Here is a 27350-nt window from a genome sequence, read left to right on the forward strand (position 1 = left end):
ACAGGTAACAACAGAACCACTTTTTTAACTGGAACATGTGAAGGCTGTTGTAGTAGAATTAAGTTAAAAATCACAACACCAGGTTATAGTCCAACAGGGTTAGCAGGCACTCTGCCTGTATTCCTGATGAAGGGCTTTTGCCCAAAACATTGATTTTTCCTGCTCCTCGGATGCTGCCTGAACTGCTGTGCTTTTCCAGCACCACTCTAATCTAGAATCTGGTTTCCAGCATCTGCAGTCATTGTTTTTACCTTGTACTTAATTGGAAGCACGTGCTTTCAGAGCGCAGCTCCTTCATCAGGTGGTTGTGGAGTACACTATTGTGAGACTAGTGCTTCCAATTAAACCTGTTGGACTATAATCTGGTGTTGTGATTTTTAACTTTGTCCACCCCAGTCCAACACCGGCATCTCCAAATCGTAGTAGAGTTAGGTTGAATGTAATTGTTACACATGTCTTAAACTAGACTTTAAAATTATCTGCAACTCCTAAATGCAAGATTAATTGGTTTATTACTTATTATTGAAATCATAAAAGTATAACTCTGAAAACTAAACAAAAAATGGTATATACTTATTCATTCTTGTAATTGCACACATAACTACAATTCAGACATCAAACTCACTTTTGACCTGAAGAAAAAGTTTCTTAAAATCACCAAGGTACTACTAACAATGATCCATCAGCATTAATTGGGTCCTGTCTCTGTAACTCTTTATGACATACAATTGTGCTGTGATATATCAATCACAAGCACATTGGCCCAAAATCCTCTGCTGTTAAATTAATGAAAGAATTAACACATTTATTTTAAATTGGTCAACATCTTCAATAGGGCAGGTGGTTAGAGGAGTTTTATACAAATGTTTAATTTGTGAAATACTAAAGTAGCATAGCAAAGCTTCAATTCTTCACTGCCTTCTCAAAAAGGAATAGAATAAAACAATTTTTGAGCCACAACATTTTACCTAAAATGGAAAGCAAATGTAATAAAGCTCGCTATCGATAAAACTGATGCAAGTTAAGCTTGTCAAATTCTCTCAGACCTAATTTCTAATAGTCACCATAACCAGGATTATAACAAAATACAACAGAAATTCCTTTACATTCAAGTGAGTAGACAGGATGTACAGTATAGCCTCATTTTCTGACACAGCTACATGTTTATAACCCAGTCTTTGACACTATAAACCTTTATTACGACGTCATTACTGTTTTTATATTTTTCAATGAGTAACAATTGTTTTTAAAATTATTAATTCATTGGCAATCTGAATGGAAAACATCAATGGCATTGCTTTATTCCGAGTGCATGTTATAAGCACCAACCATTTTTCACTGACAAAATTAGGCAAATTTGAATCGATGTGAGTCACACTGGGCTGACTCTTGCCATATTTTGGTGAAGTATGAGTTTTTTTTTGAAGTTTTATGGAAAGTTTCAGTTCCTGGGCCTTGATGCATTTCCTCACATAACCTTTTGCTGCTCACCTCCGTAATTATACAACCAGGCTCCAAGGTGCCCTCTTGTACAGAGAGCTCACCAGTGCTAGTGTCAATGCAATGGACACTATGTTTAATCCCCAGCTGTGCACCACTTCAAATGCTGCATGCCAGGGATGCCCATTCTGGGTGTCAGCTGAACCACATTCCAGAGGGTGACAGCTGAGAAAGGGAAATTGGCACACTGCTCTGTAAACGGGCACCTGGTGATCCTGATGGGAATGCTCCTGGGGAGCAGCACCATCCTCTTTCCTCAGGATCACCAGTGGAGACCACAGCATCCAACCCTGTTGGCCTGATTGGAGGTAGCTCTTTATTCAGGGCCACTTCCATGGTCAGTGAGTCTGCTGCAGCATCTCAAGATGGCCGACGACTATGTTCCCATAAGGATATGTGTGTCACCATCCTTTCTGCTTCATCACACACATTTCTAACTCTGCCACTGCACTACGCTTGATGGTCTATCACTCAAACTGTTGCACTTCACTTAACTGCTATGACCACTCCCCCCCCCCCCCCACCCCTCCCCCCATCCCCGCAAAGCTACTCACACTTCCGGCTCTCTGCACTTCCTCTAACTCACTCAGATCTCTTCACCAGCTTTCTTCCTTCTGCACTATCTCTAACAGCACTTCCATCTCAATACCTTCAGTCTCTCTCTTCCCACTGCAGAAGAAACTGACCCATGACGGATCACAATGGCCTACTCCTGCTGCTATCTTGTTTCCAGAAGATGATCTTTGAATTAGCAAGAGATTGAAACCACTCGTGTGAAGGTGACAAGACCTCCACATGAAGGCAAGTGAATAAGCTTCTTTGTGATGTGCTAAGTGGCTCTCCCATTCCTGTTACATTGACTATATCCATAACATGTTCAAGCTTTAACCAATCTTGCACAACCCATTCCATCTCTTGTCTTCTGCAGGCACCATTGGCACTCTCTCAGCCTCTGTTCTCACAATGCCAACAGTTCACCTCATGGTCTGCACTTTGACCCCTCAGGGGATGCACTGGCATAGCTTTCTCCTGCTCCCTCCACCAACTGAGACTTTCACCTCACTGGGGATTAGACTCAGGAGCATATTCCAATGAACACATGGCTACCATGTCTCCTCAGCTGTTCAAGGAAGAAACAGTCCAGGGTGCTGGCATTCGAAGGATTGCTGGAGACCAGGCCCTGAGTGACCCCAGGCAGAAGATCACTGCATGGTTTCAGCCATTAATAATGCTGTGTACATGCACAAAGGTAGCAGCTCTCTGTAAACTGAATCAGCTTGGAGGAGTCCAATGTTACTGGTACTCATGCTGGTTTGGGGATTTGACTGAACTTAAAACAGAATTGCAGATACTGGAAATCAGAAACAAACACTGAAATTGCTTGAAAAACTCCACAGTTCGGGCAGCATCTGTGGAGAGAAAATCTGCAGAAGGGTCACTGGACCCAAGATATTTACTCGAATTTCTCTCCAGAGATGCTGCTGGACCTCCTGAACTTTTCAGCAATGTCTATTCTTTTTGTTGGTATTTGTCTGCCTGGCTGGCATCATGGGCAAGTTGGTGCCATCAGGGGCAGCCAGGTTTAGCAGCATATGCACTGACTTGCACCCTCAGCAACAGCGATAAGGCAAAAGGGCCTTGACTAGGGTTGGTGAGGACAGCGAGACCAGCAATGTCAACGTCCACCTTGCTGCTCCTTCCCCTCAATGAGGCAGCAAAGGAGGAACCACCCAGACAGCGAGAGACACACACATACACATACCTGAAGAAACTCCTCTCAGGACACTTCCCCAGTACCTGGATCCCTTTGCCTGCACCCAGCTGGCCCTCCTCAACCCTGTGAATCTGTGACCTGGGGAAGAGTGAACCTGTAGCTGGGGAAGACACTCTAGCTATTAACAACTCTGGGCTCATCCACCCAAACCTGCCAGACTAACCAGCTCTGCTACACGATGGCTCCCTCCAGTTCAGTTGCAGAGACCGTGGCTGGACCTAGTTATGGGGCGAAGGCAAGGAACATGGAAACAATCTCAGGAAGCAGAGATGACAAGATACTATCGGTAGAATCACATCCATAGTTACTAACATGCAGCATCTGATCAACTCTGTTTAGCTATGGAACCAGGTTAACTAGTTACTATGTCACAGTTAAGCTGCTCCTTCACTAATCCCAAAATAGATAGTTGCAAGGCCTTGTTTATCTCCAGGTAGCTGTAGATTTCAGACCTCCCTCACATTCATCACTGCAGCCAAGACAAAACTGAGGTGAGGAAATTACAAATAAATGAAATTGTTTTGTGATGGTCTTTACTTCCACCTGTATTCCAGACTTTTAGCCACATTGTGTACACATGTAAATCCTCATCCATAACTGCATATTTCTCCAGGGTTAAAGGTTAACTCTGTAGGCAATAGAAGGGAGTGCACTTTCATTAAGAATGGGCGATGTCCACAAACATCCAAACTGGCTGGAAAAGAGGTTTGTAGAACCGACTTAGTAACTTGGGATGTTGTAGTGAAGTCAACTAAAGAATGACCTGCTCGTTCAGTGATGTAAGTGAAATTCTAGATGCTGAAGGCTGCATGTTGAGATGAGTCTGTGTTCGGATGCTGCAGACCGAGAGTCACCATGGCCCAATGCACAGTGAGGCTTCTTCAACAACTGATTTGAAAGGAAGCCTCAAAACCTAATCTTACTGCCAGGTGATGTCAGTACACTGCCTGAGTGAGTGCTCAGTTTTTCCCCCAAATGCCTAGTGGAACAGATGAAGCTGTCTTTCTTGAACGTAGGAGTAGCAGATGTTAAAAGGCACTTAAACAGTAACTTCTATGGCACAAAACCAAAGAAAGATATATTAAAACAGCTGCATTTACTCTTGTGAACTAACAGGGACTGTTGGCCTTTGCGACCACAAAACGATGCATTCACTGTGCTCCAATCATTCAGAATATCTCAGCTGTCAATTCTGTTCTGTCTGGTTTATTGTGCCTGATGCTGTATCATGGTGACAGTGATATTCTTCCCCTTCAAAGTCCTCAGCTTTTTCCTTGATGGAGATGGTTGCTCTCCCGACTCCTCCGTGTCCAGGCCACTCCCTCTTTACCTGCTTCAGTTGTGCACAGCCAGGACAGATTAAGGAGCGGACTCTGTCTGAAGTCTTGTCCAGACTGATTGGAACCACCGTATAAGCCACCCTACTACCGTTCCCTCATGGCCTTGGTGGAACAATGGGCTCCACCATACCTGTGTTCTTACTCAGTCAAGAGGTTTCTTAAAAGGAGCCATCAGCCCTGGTTGGATGGGTAGGTCTTGTTTACAAGAAGCCATTCGGCCCTTTGAATGAGGCAGGAGTTGGCCTGTTATCAAGAACATAAGCATTTTGGCAGCATACCGGGCACAGACCTTGAGCAATGTGGCAGTGACGAGGTGCCCATTGATTAAGTGGTACCCTTTCGTGTTAGTTCAACCTCATTATAACATGGTGCTCTCAATGCAGTGAGTGTAATAGTGCCCTGCACCTAGGGGAAGGCAGCAATATTTTGTAAAATCCCACTGCCAGACTGTAGCACTGACCTCACCCCAGGGAAAAGAGATGAGGCAGCATGACCTTGAATTGAATTTATTGTCACGTGTACCGAGGGACAGTGAAAAGCTTTGCCTTTCGACCTTACACAAATCAGTAACAGTCCTGTGGGACCAGGATTCCGCACAGATCCCCAGTGGTGTTCAGAACATGCCAGGCACACTTGTGTCATGGTGCCACCTTGGCAACCTATGGGATGGCCAGCCACTCCTTCAGGGTGCGGAAGACAAGGTTGTGTCCCGGGTCATCCTCAGTTGTGCCTGCACTGAGCTTCAGGCATCTGAAGGAAATGACGACAAGGTGGGACCACTCTTGTACATCCAAACCTCCTCAGCATTCCGGAATTCCAGCATTTGGGGGAGGAATGGTTGTGGGAATCGCCCCTTGGAGAAGGGGTGAGAATCACCCCTGGGGTGGGGGAACAGGGCAGTGGATGGGGATCTATGGTAAATCAATCAGGGGTTTGGGTCAGTTATTGTCAGGGCTGCCATTCCAAGTCAGGCAGGAAGCTAAGCCTTGGGGTGGATGGTAACTGAACATCAAGGGGGATTATCAGGGATCTGGACTGTGCTGAGGAAATGTGCAATATTAATTATGAGAATTGGGGACATTGGCATCTCGGTGGCAACTCCCACTTGTAGGGTCTGACCTGGTGCAGAGCTGGGGTTTGAATATGATGTTGAAACCCAGCAGGTTCCAGCACAGGCAAGCACATCCACTCAAGTGGGTGCACGATAGTAAGACAGCAGTACTGCGGAATGTAGTTAGTGAGGTGACCACTGTCAAAGTGCATGAGAAAAATCATGAGAGCTAATTGGGAGAAACTCCCCATGGAAATCCTCAAATTAGGACCAAGTCAAATGTTGGGAATACTCAGCCCACCATCTCTACTGGGATCGTTCATCAGGTGGCTCAGCGTTTAGCAATGCTGCCTCACAACTCCAGGGACCCGGGTTCGATCTCTACCTCAGGTGACTGTGCAAACTCTACACAGACACATTCTCCTCGTGTCTGGGTGCTCCGGTTTCCTCCCTCAATCCAAAGATGTGTAGGTTAGGTGAATTGACTATGCTAAATTGCCCATAGTGTTAGGTGCATTAGTCAGGGGTAAGTGTAGGGTTGGGGAATGGTCTGGGAGGGTTACTCTTCGGAGGGTGGGTGTGGACTTGTTGGGCTGAAGGGCCTGTTTCCATACTGTCTGGAATCTAACCAAGCTAGTTAATTTGGAACAACATTACTTCAAAAGCATTGTTACAAATTTCTTCACCTTTTTCTTTTGCTATTACTGTGCTGTCCTGAACACGCTCTGATTGTAATCTGGAAATGGAAATAGGTTATTTGCAAAACCACCTTGAACTTCTGGAAGTAGCTGTTTTGCCATAAACTCTGACTTTTATACAACAAACTAAAATGTACTGAAATGAAATAGATACTTACAAATTTTAGTTCTGCAAATATATAACTAATGTGGAAAGAGTTTGGGTGTTGGTTAAATCATTGGGACATAAATTGTCACAAAATGATATTGATATAGTATAATCCCATCATACAGACATACAGGATTAATACCTTTGTAATACTAACAAGAAACATAACTTATTGCCAAAAAAAATCATAAGACTAACCTAGAGTTTCATAAACAGAAGTATTATACCAGCCTGTATAAAAAGAAAGGCAAACCAAATCTCGGCATTTATTGCAGAAGTCGAAGAGTGTGGTGCTGGAAAAGCACAGCTGGTCAGGCAGCATCCCAGGAGCAGGAGAATTCCTAATGAAGGGCTTATACTTGAAATGTTGATTCTCCTGCTCCTGGGATACTTCCTGACCGGTTGTGCTGTTCCAACACCACGCTCTTCAACTCTGATCTCCAGCATCTGCAGTCCTCACTTTCTCCCATTTATTGCAAAAGGACTAGATTATAAAAGAAGTGTTGTTACAATCCTACAAGGCATTGGTGAGGCCACACCTGGAGCACTGTGTCCAGTTCTGATCTCCTTATTTGAGGAAGGATGCGGTGGTACTGGAGGAGGTTTACCAGGTCGATTCCAGGAATGGAAGGGCTGTTGTATGGGGAGCGGTTGAACAACTTGGGCTTGTACTTACTGGAGTTCAGAAGAATAAGGAGAATCTGATTAAAGAATATAAAATGCTAAGGGGGACTAATAAAGTGGATGTTGAACAGATGAGCCTCCTTGTGGGACAGTCTCAAAAAAAGAGGGCATGGTGGCAGTGGTTAGCACTGCTGCCTCACAACGCCAGAAACCCAGGTTCAATTCCCCCTCAGGCAACTGTCTGTGTGGAGTTTGCACATTCTCCCCGTATCTGTGTGGGTTTCCTCTGGGTGCTCAGGTTTCCTCCCACAGTCCAAAGATGTGCAGGTCAGGTGAATTGGCCACACAAATTGCCCATAGTGTTAGGTGAAGGGGTAAATGTAAGGGAATGGGTCTGGGTGGGTTGTTTATCGGAGGGTCGGTGTGGACTTCTTGGGCCGAAGTGTGGAAACAGGCCCCAAGTAATCTAATTATATAGAGTGAGAGGAGGTAGGTTCAAAACTGAGATGAAGAGAAACTACCCCTCTGAGGATTGTGACTCTGTGGGACAGTGAGTTCCACAGTGCAGAGGAGGCAGAATTAAGCTGTAGATTCAAGAAAGAAATAGATATGTTTCTGATAAAGGGCTGTGGGGAACAGGCAAGAAAGTGGAGTTAAGACCAAGATAAGATCAGCAATGATTATGTTAAATGACAGGGCTGAATTATTTACTCCCATTTCTAATTCCTGTATACAGCATAGCTAACCTAAAACCACTCTTGTAGGGTAATTCAGAGAACACACATAATGTGAAATAATTAATCAAATCTTGTGATTTTTCTACCATGGCCACACAAACCTGCAGCGCTTTCTGCACTGGACGTGAACAGCCATTGGCTGTGTTGACCACAGTGATGCTCTCTCCTAAATGGACATAAGAATTGAACTGATCTTCTCTGGAGTTATAAAATATAGGACTGCAGTTGTGTGTATTACAGATCAGGATAGGATACCTCCAAAACTATTACCTCTCTTTAGGTGGAATTGTTTGAAGACATGAAGGGGTCACACATTTAAGACTGAGATGAGGAGGAATTTATTCTGAGTGCAGTCCATCTGTGAAGTTCTACAGCGTACGGAGCGTTAGAGGCTGGGTCATTAAAATCGATCTCACTTTTGAATATGCTTAATCAGTTCGGGGTCAAGGGTTATGGGGAAAAGGAGGCAGAAAAGTGGAGTTGAGGATCAGCTATGACCTCACTGGTCTACTTTAGCTCTGACATCTTATGGTCTTAACTCGGGTGAAAAATTAGGAAGTGCGGTTTAGTCGCGAAACCAAAATATATGTTGGGATTCAATCCAGTCGGAGTAAAATAAAATACAACGTTTTACAATTTAATAATCAGGTCCTCTTGAGAAGAAGGAACCTGGAAAGGTGTCTCTCGGAAACAAAACTCAATGCACAGGGAAAACGCAAAAGAGCAAGTAATGACTATGACTAGTGATTGTTCAATCTATACATTCCAGATTATTACTTTGGGATCCCCATATACAACTGAATGACACAACATCAGCTGGGACATTCCAGAGGTCGTGAGGAGGTAAAGAAATAAGATCACACCAAGATAGAATGGTACGGCTCAGGAACAGGCCCTTCAGCCCATCATGTCTGTGCCAGCCCTGATGCCACTCTAAGCCAATCCCATTTGTTTCTCATAACAGCTTCTTCACTATAACAGAGTTGTCTGTGCATTGAATAAAATAATTATGTTAATGAAAGAGTTTAGTCTGCTAAGTAAACCAATGTTATGGGATAATGATGAAACTCCATTCCTAAATAAAACTTCCATGTTTAGTCAGGAACATGTGTCAATAGATAACAGTTCAATAGTGCAATGGTGAAACAAGAGGATATCTGTTGTTCACTTTTCGATGGGAAAAAAGAACAGAAATATTGCTCACGCAAACAGCATCTCTGCTTTGCCTCCTCCTGTTACTTTGAGCTTGTCATGGGGTTTTAGCGCAGACACCAAGTCAGGAGAGTGTGTCATTGTTGACAGTGGGATTCAGGTCAAGGGGGATGACCTACAGCCAAAAGGTCCTGGCACAGGAAGTCAAGGGCACCTTCTCATTCCAGTCTGGGGACATAGCCACAGTCAGGCAACCACTCGGAACCGTCACTGCCAGCACACTCTCCACGGAAAGAGTGAGGAACCTGAAGTCAGGCAGCATCACCCACCTGTGTTTACTCTTTCTGCCCAACTAGGGGCTGTACTCCTCCTGAAAGTGACCTTATAGAGTTTATAAAATCATGAGGGGCATGGTAGGGCAAATAGCCAAGTGCTTTTCCCTAGGGTTGGGGACTCCAGAACTAGAGGGCATAGGTTTAAGGTAAGAGGGGAAAGATATAAAAGGGACTTAAGCGGCAACTTTTACACAGAGGGTGGTGCGTATGAAACGAGCTGCCAGAGGAAGTGGGGGAGGCTGGTAAGTTATAACATTTCAAAGACACATGGACAGGTGATAATGTGTGGCACAGCTGTGACTGTTGGCACAGGTAGGGAGGTGTCCCCAGTGAGTGAGTAGACAGTACAGAGGGGCATGCAGAGTGGGTGGTGTTCTAGGATTGAAGTGGGTGGTGGGAAGTGATTGAAGGTGTTGCAGGCAATAGCATGAGGGGTGGTAAAGCAGGGGCTCATGTGGGTAGCGGAGCAGAGGTGGAGTGAGAGTGTGAGGTACGGTGGTTAAGTTGATGGCAGAGGGCAGAAGGGTACTGACCTTCCACCTAGCACGATGGGCATTCCTCCAGATGGCATGGACACAGTGGGCATCCTCAGACCAGACTGACACTGCCAATCCTTTGGGAAGAGGAGGTCCTGCCACTGCACCACCCTGCCCAGTGGGATCTCCAGGACCATGTCCACACAGCCGAGTGCCAATTTCCTCCATTTCCAGGACAGCTCCAGACACTGGCCTTGTCCAGGGGTGCATCTGGGTGCTGTTTATAGACGGTACGGGCAGTGTACCTCCTGTGGTGTGTCATCGTGGGAACGGTGTATGGTAAGATGGACACAGGCCGGGGTGTGAAGGACGCCGTGGAAGGGGTAGGTAATTAACAAAGCAAGTTTGGTCAGACATTCTGAGAAAAGGTGTGGTAGAAATCGTTCCAAGAACTAAACACAACTCCCCTTTGGCAAAAAAAAGAAATAATAAATAGTTATCTTGGGGTCAATCTTAGACTAGGTGAAGGTGAGAACTGCAGATGCTGGAGATCAGAGTCAAAAATAGAACCCACACAGCAGTACCATGCAACAGTCGCAGTCAAGATGTATCCCTCAGATTTCTCAGCAAAACACCGTGAGTCACCCAATTTCATTAGAAGCTTGCCTCCTTTACGAGAGATTAGATTTCTTCACTTTCAAAGATCTAGCTTTGAGATGTCCTCAGTAGCCACTCTCAAGAATGTCCTCAGTGAGAGCTCACCATGCAAGTCTGACAGAGAGACCTAAGGGGTACAGGTACATAGTTCTTCAAAAGTGGCATCACAGAGGCTGTGGGAAGGACGGCATTGACTTGCTTGCCTTCAACGGTCAAAACATTGAGTACAGGATTGGGGGCATCACGTTACAGCCATACAAGACATTGATCGGGTCACAGTTGGAGTAAAATCATGGAATCCCTACAGTGTGGAAGCAGCCCATTTGGCCCATCAAGTCCACACTGACGCTCCAAAGAGCATTCCACCCAAACCAATCTCCCCTACCCCAGCCCTGTAACCCTGCGTTACCCATGGCCAACTATCTAATCTGCACATCTTTGGATGTAGGAGGAAACCTGCACACACAATGGGAGGACGTGCAAACTCCGCACCGATGGTTGCCTGAGGTTGGAATCGAATGCAGTTCTCTGGTTCTGTGAGGCAGCAGTGCTAACCACTGAGCCCTTGTACAATTCTGGTCAACCTCCTGTGAAAAGGATGTTACTAACTGGAAAGGGTGTAACAGAAGATTTATAAGGATGCAACTTAGCGAGGCTAAGACTTCTTTCCCTGGTGTGTAGGAGGCTGAAGGGTGACCTTTTAAAATCATGAGGGGCGTGGATATGGTAAATAGACCAAGTCTTTTCTCTGGGGTGGCTGAGTCCAAAACTAGAGGGCATAAATTTAAGGTGAGAGGGGAAAAACGTAAAAGGGACCTAAGAGGCAACTTTTTCCTGCAGAGGGTGGTGCGTGTATGGAATGAGCTGCCAGAGGAAGTGGTGGAGGCTGGTACAATGACGACATTTAAAAAATCATTTGAATTGGTATATGAATAGAATAGGTTCGAGGGATATGGGACAAATGCAAGCAAATGGGACTTGTTCACTTTCAGAAATCTGGTTGGCACGGACGAATTGGGCTGAAGGGCCTGTTTCCGAGCTGAATGAGTTTGACTCTATAAGTCTGTTATCATGAAACTGTCCTCCACTGGATTCCTGTGGCTGCACTCCAGCGTCTAATCACAGGAGCATTCATGTTAGAGTCATCAAGTCATCGAGATGTACAGAAAGGAAACAGACCCTTTGGTCCAACTCGTCCATGCCGACCAGATATCCCAACCCAATCTAGTCCCACCTGTCAGCACCCGGCCCACATCCCTCCAAATCCTTCCTATTCATATACCCATCCAGATGCCTTTTAAATGTTGCAATTTACCAGCCTCCACCACATCCTCTGGCAGCTCATTCTATTAACGTACCACACTGCGTGAAAAAGCTGCCCTTAGGTCTCTTTTATATCTTTCCCCTCTCACCCTAAAACTATGCCCTCTAGTTCTGGACTCCCCGACCACAGGGAAAAGACTTTGTCTGTTTATCCTATCCGTGCCCCTCATGATTTTATAAACGTCTATAAGGTCACCCCTCAGCCTCCGACACTCCTCCAGGGAAAACAGCCCCAGCCCATTCAATCTTTCCCCATAGCTCAGTTCCACCAACCTTGGCAACATCCTTGTAAATCTTTTCTAAACCCTTTCAAGTTTCACAACATCTTTCCGATAGGAAGGAGACCAGAATTGCACGCAATAATCCAACAATGGCCTAACCAATGTCCTGTACAGCTGCAACATGACCTCCCAACTCCTGTACTCAATACTCTTACCAATAAAGGTTCTTTAACAGTCAGTCCTCAACTGGCAGTGCCCCATTCTCCCAGACTCTAACCATTCTCAGTGACACCAAGTGAGCAGCTGCTTGTAGATTTCCTTCTACCTCACACTCAGCTGCACTGTCATATAGATGGCCCTGGGTTTCCAGTAAGTCCCCACTTATTCCAGAGGTAAAAGCAATGACTGCAGATGCTGGAAACCAGATTCTGGATCAGCGGTGCTGGAAGAGCACAGCAGTTCAGGCAGCATCCAACGAGCGGCGAAATCGACGTTTCGGGCAAAAGCCCTTCATCAGGAATAAAGGCAGTGAGCCTGAAGGGTGGAGAGATAAGCTAGGGGAGGGTGGGGGTGGGGAGAAAGTAGCATAGAGTACAACGGATGAGTGGGGGAGGAGATGAAGGTGATAGATCAGGGAGGAGAGGGTGGAGTGGATAGGTGGAAAAGGAGCTAGGCAGGTCGGATCAGTCCGGACAAGTCATGGGGACAGTGCTGAGCTGGAAGTTTGAAACTAGGATGAGGTGGGGCAAGGGGAAATGAGGAAACTGTTGAAGTCCACATTGATGCCCTGGGGTTGAAGTGTTTCGAGGCAGAAGATGAGGCGTTCTTCCTCCAGGCGTCTGGTGGTGAGGGAGTGGCGGTGAAGGAGGCCCAGGACCTCCATGTCCTTGGCAGAGTGGGAGGGGGAGTTGAAATGTTGGGCCACAGGGCGATGTGGTTGATTGGTGCGGGTGTCTCGGAGATGTTCGCTAAAGCGCTCTGCTAGGAGACGCCCAGTCTCCCCAATGTAGACGAGACCGCATCGGGAGCAACGGATACAATAAATGATATTAGTGAATGTGCAGGTAAAACTTTGATGGATGTAGAAGGCTCCTTTAGGGCCTTGGATAGAGGTGAGGAAGGAGGTGTGGACACAGGTTTTACAGTTCCTCCAGGATGGGAGGGTGGGTTGTAGCGGGGTGTGGACCTGACCAGGTAGTCACGGAGGGAACGGTCTTTGCGGAAGGCGGAAAGGGGTGAGGAGGGAAATATATCCCTGGTGGTGGGGTCTTTTTGGAGGTGGCGGAAATGTCGGCAGATGATTTGATTTTAGGGTGCAAGGTGAGCACCAGGGGCATTCTGTCCTTGTTACGGTTAGAGGGGTGGGGTCTGAGGGTGGAGGTGCGGGATGTGGACGAGATGCGTTGAAGGGCATCTTTAACCACGTGGGAAGGGAAATTGCAGTCTCTAAAGGAGGAGGCCATCTGGTGTGTTCTATGGTGGAACTGGTCCTCCTGGGAGCAGATACAGCAGAGGCGGAGGAATTGGGAATACGGGATGGCATTTTTGCAAGAGATAGGGTGGGAAGAGGTGTAATCCAGGTAGCTGTGGGAGTCGGTGGGTTTGTAAAAATTGTTAGTGTCAAGTCGGTCGTCATTAATGGAGATGGAAAGGTCCAGGAAGGGGAGAGAGGGGTCAGAGATGGTCCAGGAAAATTTAAGGTCTGGGTGGAATGTGTTGGTGAAGTTGATGAATTGCTCAACCTCCTCACGGGAGCACGAGGTGGCGCCAATGCAGACATCAAAGTAGCGGAGGAAGAGGTGGGGAGTGGTGTCGGTGTAATTACAGAAGATCAACTGTTCTACGTAGCCAACAAAGAGACAGGCATAGCTGGGGCCCATACGTGTGCCCATGGCTACCCTTTTGGTCTGGAGGAAGTGGGAGGATTCAAAGGAGAAATTGTTAAGGGTGAGGACAAGTTCATCCAAACGAATGAGTGTGTCGGTGGAAGGGTACTGTTGGGGACGTCTGGAGAGGAAAAAACGGAGGGCTTGGAAGCCCTGGTCATGGCGGATGGAGGTGTAGAGGGATTGGATATCCATGGTGAAGATGAGGCATTGGGGGCCGGGGAAACGGACGTCTTGGAGGAGGTGGAGGGCGTGGGTGATGTCTCGAACGTATGTGGGGAGTTCCTGGACTAGGGGGGATAGGACAGTGTCGAGGGAGATAGAGATGAGTTCAGTGGGGCAGGAGTATGCTGAGACAATGGGTCGGCTAAGAAGTGACCTCCTGCCTTTCTCAGTTCATCTGGAGCTCCCCAGAGCCATGAAGACTGGAGACTGTGTGAAATATCAGCACTTGGTCTACCTGGAAACTCTACTCCCTGTTTCTAACTGGCTGAGCGATCAGCAGTCCTTTAGTGGGTACCCTCTACACCAGCTACCTCCAACAAGCATGGAGTCTCCTTCCTGGTGTCTCTGTCACACTGACTACAACTGAATCGGACTCTTGATCTGACCCAGATTCCAATTGAAATCCTTCAAGGGAAAGAGTCCTGACTTAGTGAGAAAATAGGAACAAACTTTTCAAAATACTGGAACACCTTGTGCTTAAATGTCAAAATCTCCACCAGCAAATGGTGGCAGTGTAGTTAGCTCTGCTGTCTCACAGCTCCAAGGTCTTGGGGTTGATACCACCCTTGGGCAATACTCTTTGTGGAGTTTGCATGTTCTCTCTGCGTCTGTGTGGGTTTCCTCCGGGTGCTCCGGCTTCCTCCCAGAGTCCAAAAACGTGCAGGTTAGGTGAATTGGGTTGAAATCATACCTACTTAACAACAGACTTTACGATAAATGAGGTTTGCCAAAATGCTTGAGGTTTGAATATCGGATGTGATTGTGAATGCTGGAAGATGCAGGGAAGCAGTTTACCATAGCTACTTATTTCTAAAAAGTAAAGTCCAAAGTTCTTTAAAATATGCAACATTCAGCTATACACACAGGAGTTGTTCAATATGTTTTTGAGGTAACTATACTGCGAGACTTAACATTGTGACAAACTAGTTGAAACTCTCCATTTTGTTGAGGTTCTGATCGCCGAGCTGGGAATTTGTGTTGCAGATGTTTCATCCCCTGTCTAGGTGACATCCTCAGTGCTTGGGAGCCTCCTGTGAAGCGTTTCTGTGATCTTTCCTCCAGTATTTATAGTGGTTTGTCTCTACCGCTTCCGGTTGTCAGTTCCAGCTGTCCGCTGCAGTGGTCGGTATATTGGGTCCAGGTCGATGTGCTTATTGATTGAACCTGTGGATGAATGCCATGCCTCTAGGAATTCCCTGGCTGTTCTCTGTTTGGCTTGTCCTATAATAGTAGTGCTGTCCCAGTCGAATTTATGTTGCTTGTCATAATATGCCAGAGGAAACATCACAGAAGTGCTTCACAGGAGGCTCCCAAGCACTGAGGATGTCACCTTGACAGGGGACGAAACGTCTGCAACACAAATTCCCAGCTCGGCGAACAGAACCACAACAACGAGCACCCGAGCTACAAATCATCTCCCAAACTTTGAGTCTCCCTTTTAATTGTAGCGAGGGTGGAGAGAAGGAGGACTAGGGGACTGTTAGGAAGATAAACTAACCATTTAAAAAGCTTCCTTTGGGAGTCTGCGGCCTCCATTTTAGTTGCTGCGAGGGCAGAGCGAACGATGACCAGGGGGCTGCTGGGAAGCTAAACAAACCACTTAAAAAGCTGATTTTAATTGGGCAGCGGCTGAACCGATGACACTACCCGTGTAGTGTCTCTCAACTGCCCTCCTCCTCCAACCAAAAAGGATGTCTCTGTGGTGTGTTGTAAAGGTCAGGATTTTGGTAAGTTAAGATGGTTTAAAAAAAAACTTCTTTCCTTTTTTTTGGTAACTTTAGTTTCAACTTAGGTGAAGCTTAAGGTAGAACAATGAGCAAAGAAAATTTACAGCTCAGGAACAGACCCTTCGGCCCTCCAAGCCTTGCCGATCCAAATCTACTGTCTAAACCTATTGCTCAATTCCTAAGGATCTGTATCCCTCTGCTCCCCACCTATGTATGCATCTGTCCAGATGCATCTTAAGTGAAGCTACTGTGCCTGCCTCTACTGCCTCCATTGGCAATGCGTTCCAGGCACCTACCACCCTCTGTGTCACGTACTTTCCACGTGTATCCCCCTTAAATCTTTCTCCTCTCACCTTGAACGCGTGACCTCTTGTCATTGAATCCCTTACCCTGGGGAAAAATGGCAGTAGATCTCAGACCCTTGTTTTGCTCTACATGGGAGCTCAGGGATGCGGCTGATGTCCCTTCACGGGCAGAAAGGGTGTCCAGCTGCAGCTCTTGTTAGACTGCAGGACGGCTCTGGAGCTGCGGATGGACTCCCTTTGGAGCATACGCGATGCAGAGGGGGTCGTGGGTAGCACGTTTCGTGAATTGGTCACACCGCAGACTAGGATTGCTGAGGGAGACAGTGAATGGGCGATCAAAAGGCAGAAGGAGAAGGAAGGTAGTGCAGGTGGTCATCTCCCACCCAAAATAGATATCCCGTCTTGGATACTGTTGAGGGAGATGGCTCACCAGGGTAAGGCAGCAGTAGCCAGGTTCATGGCACCGTGGCTGGCTCTGCTGTGCAGAAGGGCAGGAGAAAGAGTGGAAGGGCTATAGTCCTAGGGGATTCAATTGTAAGGACAGTAGATAGGCAGTTCTGTGGCAGAAAATGAGATTCCCGAATGTTAGGTTGCCTCCCAGGTGCACGGGTCAGCGATGTCTCGGATCGGCTGCAGAACATTCTGAAGGGGGAGTGTGAACAGCCAGTTGTCATGGTGCACATAGGCACCAATGGTATAAGTTTAAAAAATGGGATGAGGTCCTACAAGCAGAACTTAGGGAGTTAGGAGCCAAGTTTAAAAAGTAGGACCGCAGAGGTAGCAATCTCAGGATTGCTACCAGTGCCACATGTGAGTCAGATTAAGAATGATTGAACAGGCCAGATGAATGCGTGGCTGGAGAGATGGGGCAGGATGGAGGGGTTCAGACTCTTGGGGCATTAGGACTGGTTCTGGGGGAGGTGGAGCTATTACAAATTGAAAGGTCTACATGTGGGCCCAACTGGAACCAATGTCCTTGGGGGTGCTTTTGTTAATGATTTTGGGGAGGGTTTAAACTAATGTGGCAGGGGGATGGGAACCAAATGAGGAGGTTGGTGGACAGGAAGGAGGTAGTAACTAAAGCCTGGAGGAACTAGAGAATGAAGTCCGCGTGAATAAGAGAAGGAGTAGGCAGAAAGCAGCAGATGAATGCAGAGGAACTGATGGTCCGAGGTGCATTTGTTTTAATACGAAAAGTGAAGTAGATCAGGCAGATGAACTTAGGGCTTGGATTAGTATCTGCGAGTATGGTGTTATTGTTATGACTGAGACTTGGTTGAGGGAAGGACATGATTGGCAACTAAACATCCCAGGATATCGATGCTTCAGGCGGGATGGAGAGGGGGGTAAAAGGCATGGAGGATGTGCATTACTGGTCAGAGAGGATATCACAGCTGTACTGAAGGAGGGCACTATGGAGAACTCAATCAGTGAGGCAATATGAGCAGAGCTCAGAAATAGGAAGGGTGGGGTAACAATGTTGGGGCTGCACTACAGGCCTCCCAACAGTGACTGTGAGATAGAGGTACAAATATGTAAACAGATCATGCAAAGATGTAGGAGCAACAGGGTGGTGGTGATAGGGGATTTTAATTTTCCCAACACTGACTGGGATTCACTTCGTGTTAGAGGTCTAGATGGAGCAGAATTTGTAAGGAGCATCCAGTAGGATTTTCTAGAGCAGTATGTAAATAGTCCAACTCGGGAAGGTGCCATACTGAACCTGGTGTTGGGGAATGAGCCCGGCCAAGTGGTTGAAGTTTCAGTGGGGATTACTTTGGGAATAGTGATCACAATTCCATAGGTTTTAGGATACTCATGAACACGAGAGTCCTAATGGAAGAATGCTAAATTGGGGGAAGGCCAACTGAACCAAAATTTGGCAGGAGCTAGGGAATGTAGATTGGGAGCAGCTGTTTGAAGGGGATGCCACATTCTATATGTGGGAGGCTTTTAAAGAGAGGTTGATGAGAGTTCAGGAGAGGTATATTCCTGTGAAAATGAGGGATAGAAATGGTAAGATTAGGGAACCTTGGATGACAGGTGAAATTGTGAGACTAGCTAAGAGGAAAAAGGAGGTATACATAAGGTCTAGGTGACTGAAATCAGATGAAGTTTTGGAAGAATATCGGGAATGTAGGACCAATCTGAAACTAGGAATTAAGAGGGTTAAAAGAGGTCATGTGATATCCTTAACGGGCAGGGTTAAAGAACACCCCAAAACCTTTTGTTCATATATCAGGAGCAAGAGGGAATGGGTTGGCCCACTCAAGGATAAAGGATGAAAGATATGCGTGGAGTCAGAAAATGGGTGAGATTCGTAATAAGTACTTTGCATCGGTATTCACCAAGGAGAGGGACATGGTGCATGTTGAGGTTAGGGATAGATCTTTGATTACTTTAGGTCAAGGAGGGAGGAAGTGTTGTGTATTCTAAAAGGCATTAAGCAGGACAAGTCCACAGGACTGGATGGAATCTATCCCAGGTAAGTGAGGGAAGTGAGAAAGGAACTAGCTGGGGCTTTAACAGATATCTTTGCAGCATCTTTGAACAAGGGTGAGGTCCCAGAGGACTGGAGAATTGCTAATGTTGTCCCCTTGTTTAAGAAGAGTAGCGGGGATAATCCAGGTAATAACAGACCTGTGAGCCTGATGTTAGTGGTAGAGAAGTTACTGGAGAAGATACTAAGGAATAGGATCTACACTTGGAAGAAAACGGGCTTATCAATGCATAGTTTTGTGCAGGGAAGGTCATGTCTTACAAACCTAGTAGAATTCTTTGAAGAGGTGACAAAGTTGATTGATGAGGGAATGGATGTACATGTCATATACATGGACTTTAGTAAGGCGTTTGATAAGGTTCCCAATGGTAGGCTGATGAAGAAGGTGAAGTTGCATGGGGTCTAGGGGGTTCTAGCTAGATGGATAGAGAACTGGTTGGGCAACAGGAGATAGAGACAGTGGAGGAAGGGACCTTCTAAAAATGGAGACCTGTGACCAGTGGTATCCCACAGGGATCTGTGCTGGGACCATTGTTTGTGATATACATAAATGATCTGGAGGAAGGTGTAGACTGCCTCCTTAGCAAGTTTGCAGACGACACTAAGATTAGTGGAGTAGCAGATAGTGAAGGATACTGTCAGAGAATACATCAGAATACAGACAGATGGGAGAGATGGGCAAAGAATAGCAGATGGAGTTCAATCTGAACAAATGTGAAGTGATGCATTTTGGAAGATGCAATTCCAGAGCAAACTATACAGTAACTGGAAAAGTCCTGGGGAAAATTGACAAATAGAAAGATCTGGGTGTTCAGGTCATTGTTCCCTGAAGGTGGTAATGCAGGTCAGTACCATGGTCAAGAAATGCGTATGGCATGCTTTCCTTCATTGGACGGGGTATTGAGTACAAGAGTTGGCTGGTAATGTTATGATTGTATAAGACTTTGGTTCGGCCACGTTTGGAATTCTGCATATAGTTCTGGTTGCTACATTACCAAAAGAATTTTGGTGCTTGCTCTGAGGAGAGGTTGAGTAGATTAGGATTATTTTCATTGGAAAGAAAGAGGTTGAGGGGGACCTGATGGAGGCCTATGAAATCGAGAGGTATAGACAGGGTGGATAGCAAGAAACTTTTTCCCCCACAGTGGGGGACTCAATTACTAGGGACCATGAGCTCAAAGTGAGAGGGGAAAAATTTAGGGGAGATATACATGGAAAGTTCTTCACACAGCGGGTGGTGGGTGCCTGGAATGTGTTGCCAGCAGAGGTGGTAGAGGCGGGCATGATAGCGTCATTTAAGATGTATCCAGACAGATACATGATTGGGCAGGGAGCAGAGGGATACCGATCCTTAGAAAGAACATGGCAGGTTTAGATAGAGGATCTGGATCAGCGCAGACTTGGCAGGCCGAAGGGCCTGTTCCTGTGCTGTAATGTTCCTTATTCTCTTTGAGAGTTTTATTTGATATTTCCCTGTGAATCAGACAGCAATTGATTTTTTTTTTACCATGTTAAATCATAATTTTGCCATCATCTCCTAAATTTACCTCACCACCACCAAGACTAGTAACAAATTATTAAGTTTCTTTACAGCTGCTGAGGTCTTGGCATTTCTCGTATAATGGAATACATTTTTCAGCAAACAAAAACTATTTATGTCAAATTAGATAATTGCATCTAGACGTGTTGAATACTTTCTCACCCAAGCTTTAAAAATTCCAAAACATAATTCTTGGCAGGATGTGTTCACACAACAAAATAAGAATAATGTCAGAAAATAATAAGAATTCCTTTTGTTTCCTCCGAGTTAGAGTCATGGAGATGTACAGCACGGAAACAGACCCTTCGGTTCAACCTGTCCATGCTGACCAGATATCCCAACCCAATCTAGTCCCACCTGCCAGCACCCGGCCCATATCCCTCCAAACCATTCCTATTCAAAAACCCATCCAGATGCCTCTTAAATGTTGCAATTCTACCAGCCACCACCACATCCGCTGGCAGCTCATTCCATACCCGTACCACCCTCTGTGTGAAAAAGTTGCCCCTTATATCTCTTTTATATCTTCCCCTCTCACCCTAAACTTATGCCATCTACTTCTGGACTCCCCCCACCCCAGGAAAAAGACTTTGCCTATTTACCCTATCCATGCCCCTCATTATTTTGTAAACCTCTATAAGGCCACCTGTCAGCCTCTGATGCTCCAGGGAAAACAGCCCCAGCCTGTTCAGCCTCTCCCTATAGTTCAAATCCTCCAACCCCTGGCAACATCCTTGTAAATCTTTTCTGAACCCTTTCAAATTTCACAACATCTTTCAAATAGGAAGAAGACCAGAATTGCTCACAATATTCCAACAGTGGTCTAACCAATGTCCTGTACAGCTGCAACATGACCTCCCAACTCCTGCACTCAATACGCTGACCGATAAAGGAAAGCATACTTCTTCAGTATCCTATCTACCTGCAACTCCACTTTCAAGGAGCTATGAACCTGCACTCCAAGGTCTTTTTGTTCAGCAACACTCCCTAGGACCTTACCATTAAGTGTATAAGTCTTGCTAAGATTTGCTTTCCCAGAATGCAGCATTTCGCATTTATCTGAATTAAACTCCATCTGCCACTTCTTGATGGGTCTGCATTTGTTCCTATTAATACTGAATGGACTCACAAACTCTTAACATTTGCCTGTACCTGTGTTTTTGTTTTTGCTGCTGTTTACCTACTATTTAATTATCTATGATCAGCCTGTATTGCTCACAAGACAAAGCTTTTCACTGTGCCCCAGTACATGTGACAATAAAGTCAATTCAATTGACTAATAATCAGAGCAATATTCTCACTTTAGCCTTCCTTTCATCACTCTGTCTGATTAAACTTGCTGATGAAGGGCTTTTGCCTGTAACATTGATTTTTCCTGGTCCTCAGAAGCTGCCTGACCTGCTGTGCTTTTCCAGTACCACTCTGATCTCCAGCATCTTCAGTCCTCACTTTTGCCTGCCTGATTAAACTTGCTGTGTGTCACAAGACTTATGTCCCCACCTGTGTAAGATCTGGAGGATGTATTTCACCTGGTTGCAACAGCCTTCTAAAGAGGTACTTCAAAGATTAAGAACGATATTTTCAAATACGTTGGAGGAAACAGCGAATGTTAGAGCTGGAGCTTGAAAGGCAAAACACAATGTACGGGGGGGGGATAAAAAAGCACAGTAGCCTAATTTCTTTCAATACTGCACCAAATAAAATGAGAAAATCAAGGGCTTACCTTCAGTGCCATTTGGTGTCATGGAATTATTATTGATGCAGGAGTTGTCAAGTTTGGGACTATTGGGAGATTCACTATTTCCACTCAGGCGGCCGTGTGGACTGGCTAGATCCTGCATTTCCATAGACCTACCAACAAGAAATAATCCTTGTTTCTTTATGAAAAATATTTTTAAAAGTACGTGCTTTTTCATTTTGATCTCTATAAGGGGCCAAGGATTATGGTGAGGAGCAGGCAGCGTTAGGCCACTGTCAGATCAGTCATGGCTTAACTGAATGGCTGGACAGGCTTCAGAAGGTACAAACTGCTCTATCTCTATTCCTACTTCTTCTGTTTTTTAAACACCAGGCAGATTCAAATCATTCAGAAATTGCTTTGAGGAAAGTGCACTCATTTATCTTTGGCAGTCATCCACTCCAACCCAAAGATTCAACCCAAATATTGGTTAGAAAGGTTAGATTTTGTTGAAGCTTGCACTCATGAGGACATTCAGAAGTTTACCAACATAAAGGAGAACAGAGTTTGTATTTTTTTGAGAAGAGAGTGCTGCTAGTTAGAAGTGCATTCTGATTAATACAGATGTTGCCATGGAGAATGCACCAAAAAAAATTAACTTTTATGGAACATTTTTTAAAAAATCACATATCTGAAAATAATGTACGGTTTTAACTGCTGGGTAGGTGATCAGAGATATGATATGCTGCACAACCAAAACACAGCAGCAAAATGTCAAAATCCTTTCTTAGAAAATAATAGAAAAAACAGAACACAGAAACTAGTGTTGGAACATTACTACCATATCTAGTAATCAGCATTTCAGAAATGCCATCTTTTAACAGTGACAATACTCAAAACAATTTAATCAAAATTGTGACCACTGCCTTTGTCGTAATTAACTTTCTTCAACATTAGATTAAATGCAGAGCATCAAACTAGTATAAACTCTCAAAATTTATTAATGTTATAATCAAACCATCCTTTGTAATTATTTGATGGTGATTTAAAAGTCTCATGTTAACATTATCGACATGATGTAAATTTTTTGGAGAAATAAGACATCTCCCAAAAATGATACACAAGTTTAGTTTGAATCAGCCATCCAACGCTCTACCCAACTTGAGAATTGCAAACTGAACTGCGAGGGAATGATTTGGAGATGCCGGTGTTGGACTGGGGTGTACAAAGTTAAAAATCACACAACACCAGGTTATAGTCCAACAGGTTTAATTGGAAGCACACTAGCTTTCGGAGCAATGCTCCGAATGCAACTTTTTTTAAAAAAAGGGTTTTGTGATTTACACATGAAAGAAGTGAAACTATCACTGTATTCTAACAGATGAAAGGCTTAACAGACAATCAATTTTTCAATGTATAATTTCAGTTACATCACACTGCAAATATTTGCTATAAACTCTGTTACGATTGAGCCCTCCGCAATCACCTGATGAAGGAGCGTCGCTCTGAAAGCTAGTGTGCTTCCAATTAAACCTGTTGGACTATATGCTGGCGTTGTGTGATTTTTGACAGGGAATGAGGCATTCTTGATATATATGTTTACTCCAGGTCTTAACTCTTAATTGCTTCTTTGTTTCCTTCACAGCATGAAATACATTAAAACGTTATTATGCTTTCCGATTTGTTTGCTTTTGGGATTATATTAAGCACGTCCTATTGAAAAGGATTAAAATTTACACCCATACAGTTTGTAAATGATTTAGACTGCTGTAGTAATTTGGAGTACTTCAGTTACCACAAGAAAAACAGAGAAGGTTAAACAACATTTCTTGTATCTATTTGATTTCTGACTGAGTCCACATCTCACACAAAGCTAAATCAATTAAACAGGTTAGTCTATGAGGTAAGTGCACTGTCTGGTTATTTAATTTATTATCGTTTGTGGAACTGGAAGATTTGTATCATCAGCAAGACATGATCCAAAATATCTGTAAGATTCTCAGTATTCACTCTGCACTTGATCATTAAAGGGCACATTATCTTAAAATCTAATGATTTATCACAGCTGTACAAATTTTCAACTCCAAAAGTATTTTTAAAATCCTGAGATTTAAAAATTGTGGATCTAGTGTCACAAATGCTACATTAAAACTCTAGCTTGAAATATTTGAAATTTATTTTGCTACTCTGCACAATCAGCACATAAAAATGAGTAATAATTCAGAAGTGAAATGTAAAAATTTTATAGTATTCATAAATAATAAGTATTGTGGAATTAGTGTAAGCTTGCATTTCAAATAATAAAGTATGTTCTTGAAATCATTGTTGGAAGTTGTACGTTTTTGAATGTAGCATAGAGCAAGCACAGACAATGTTCAATCATAACGCATTCGGTCAAATTTCAACAATGCTCTTACCTGGAACCTGGCAGATCTGAAACATTGGAATCAGGTCGAGTTTTTTTTCACCTGCCAGTCAAGAACAAAATAGCTCCTTGTTATTCAAGTGTTACGGCTCATCATATTCCCGAACAATAGCTTGAAAAAAAAACATTCATCCCCTTTATCAGCAAGGCAGAAGGAGAGACTCTGTAACAGAGAATCACATTGTCTTTCAGTTGATCTTTTGTGCCATTTCCTCCTACAGGTCTTTTCTCCTCCCCATAACAGGGAAAGCAGCCAAATGCTGAGAAGGTGATTCATCACTTGGTTAGACAGCTGCAAACTGGATTAACCCTCCCTGCAGTCACACATGTAAAGGAGCTTTGTGAAGGTAAAGCAGCACAAACTGGCTGGAAACAGGGGATGCCTGAAAATGGGCTTATTAAACAGAAGCATTTCACCTCCAGCAACTTTAGATCTTTTACCTTCCACTCCCGTAATCAAATACCATCATTATTCCCTCCCTGAGCTCCAGAACTGTCATTGATAATGTCAGTTAATTTAATCAGCTATGCAGATGCACTGTACTGTATTTCAGATCACAGCCATTAAAATTTACACTTTTATATGTAAACAACGCAGATTTAATTATTCTTCTAAATTACCGAAGTATCCCAGATATTAGACAATTTTTACAATTCAATTTTCTGATATTGTTCAAATAATGTTAACCATTTAAAGAGTGGCACGGCGTCACAGAATAAAGATTCTTTATTGGAGAAATGAGAAGAAAATTCCTGAAACTTTACTGTTTTTAAAATGTCACGTAAACCATCATTTGCCATCCAAGTCATTTAGAGTATTGTTTACTGCAAGGGGAATGAAATATAAAAGTAAGGACCATGTATAAGGCTTTGTTGAAACCACATCTGCAGGGCTGTGTACAGTTTTAGCCTCTTAGGAAAATATATGACATTTGGGGGTGTGGAGATTGGGTGGAAGATTGGCACTGAGGAGATGATCAGCCATGATCTGGAAATGGCTGGGCAGGCTCTTTGGGAAATAGCAGCGATTTTTCCTGATAACATTAGAAGCCATTCTGACAAGATTCACTTGACTGATTCCTGCCTATAATCTGATGAATCACGATATTATCAAAAGGTCAAGCTGGTTTAAGGGGCCAAATGGCTTACTCCCATTCCTAATTCATGTATTCATACATATGTACAATTGAAAAATAATTAAAAATATATGGTTTTTCTTTAACGCACACACTACAGAGGGCACACCCTCACAAAAGCATTAACAAACATTTCATCCATTATGGCTACTGATCTTGGTCGAAGGTTCATGATGAAGATGCACTTATAAAAATTAGCTCAGATAGAATTATTTCACAAAAGGTCTTGTTATCAATCTCAATGTAAAGAAATTTCAGAGCTGATTAGATAAACGAATAAAATTAAACTATAAGTCGCAGTCAGACTTGTAAATTGTACAGTAGATGGAACAGTTTTCAAAGTTCCTTCACAGCATGAACTGAAACAAAGTTTACAGGATTTTCCATCCTGAAGATATTGCAGAATTAAAGCTTATAAGTGCTCATTGGATTCAACTCGCTCTCCAAGATTGGAGGATAAAAAGCCTCTGTTCTTGTGAAGTACTGAGGGAATGCTGCACTGTCAGAGGTACCATTAATAAAAGCAAATTACTGTGGATGCTGGAATCTGAAACCAAAACAGAAAATGCTGGAAAATCTCAGCAGGTCTGGTAGCATCTGTAAGGAGAGAAAAGAGCTGATGTTTCGAGTCTATCTGACCCTGCCTCCGTCACACTCACAGACTGTGCATTCCAGATCTTAAAGACTCGCTGTGTGAAAACATTTTCTCCTCGCGTCACTATTATCTCTTGAGCCATCCTTCATAATTCTGAATAACCCTCGCAAATACTTTCTTCACCTTTTTTTCTCAATGGAAAACAAGCTCATGTTCCCCAATATTTCTACAGGACTGAAATTCCTCATCCATGAAATCAATTTTATCGGAACTTCCTTGCTTTTGTGTGTTTTGTCCCTTTGGATAAAGCTGAGGATGGCGTATGCTTCATTAACAGATCTCTCGACATTCCCTGCTCCTTTCAATGATTCAGCTCCAAACAGACCCAAGACCTCTGTTCCGGAAAGACTATACGAAATTCATATCAGCTACCCCTTTTCTATTCTGCTTTCACAATTCCTAATCAAATCAAATCTTATTTTGAAAAGATTATTTCCAAAAATTTAAATAAATGTCACTTGGTTATCGAACAAATCTTTATTTATTACAAATGTTGCATAATATGATCAAGCAGAGTCAGCACAGCTTCGGAAAAGGGAAATAATGCTTGAGAAACTTACTAGAATGCTTTGATAAGATAACAATGGGGATAAAGGGAAAGCGGTGGATGTCATTTATTGAATTCTCAGAATATTAGAACCAGGAGTAGATCTACTCAATCTACTGAAGCCTGATCAGCCATTCAATACCTTCTTACCACAGTCTCAGTTCCACTTTCCTGCCCCTTCTCCATAACCCTTCAGCCTATTACTAATTAAAAATCTATTTCTTCCTTAAAATTACTCAGTCCTAGCACCCACTGCACTTAGAGTCATAGTCATAGAGATGTACAGCATGGAAACAGACCCCTTAGTCCAACCCGTCCACTCCGACCAGATATCCCGACCCAATCTAGTCCCACCTGCCAGCACCTGGCCCATATCCCACAGATGCACCTTTGAGAGAAGTAATTCCTCCTCATCACAATTTTAAACCTGCTATCCTTTATTCTTAAACCATAACCTCTCATTCCAGATTGTCCCACAAGGGGAAACATCCTTTCTACCTCTGTTCTGTCAATTCCCTTTAGGATTTTATATACCTTAACTAGGTCTCCTTTCATTCTTCCAAGCTCTAGGCCGATATTCCCTGAACTGTTCAATCTCTCTTCACAAGTCGAACCCCTCATCACTGAAATCAATTAAGTGAACTTCTTCTGAACTGTCTCCAATACAACTATATCCCTCCTCTAACAAGA

At 44.1% G+C, this 27350-nt stretch overlaps 1 protein-coding gene across 9 annotated transcripts in view; it reads right to left on the bottom strand.

Annotated features, from left to right (window-relative positions):
- Nucleotides 1-27350, bottom strand: part of eya1 (EYA transcriptional coactivator and phosphatase 1) — a 224641-nt gene that overhangs the window by 180420 nt on the left and 16871 nt on the right. For 7 of the 9 annotated variants that reach the window (XM_060822745.1, XM_060822744.1, XM_060822748.1 and 4 more), the window contains exons 2-3: nucleotides 24315-24365; nucleotides 21943-22070 (exon numbers count right to left, since the gene is read on the bottom strand). In XM_060822745.1, coding sequence (XP_060678728.1) covers nucleotides 21943-22066 — 124 coding nt within the window. In that variant the 5' untranslated portion in view covers nucleotides 22067-22070; nucleotides 24315-24365. The remainder of the gene's footprint in view (nucleotides 1-21942; nucleotides 22071-24314; nucleotides 24366-27350) is intronic. The other 2 variants (XM_060822751.1, XM_060822752.1) reach the window with 1 other exon arrangement.

The sequence above is a fragment of the Hemiscyllium ocellatum genome, chromosome 4, assembly GCF_020745735.1.
Source record: "Hemiscyllium ocellatum isolate sHemOce1 chromosome 4, sHemOce1.pat.X.cur, whole genome shotgun sequence".
Lineage (NCBI taxonomy): Eukaryota > Metazoa > Chordata > Chondrichthyes > Orectolobiformes > Hemiscylliidae > Hemiscyllium > Hemiscyllium ocellatum.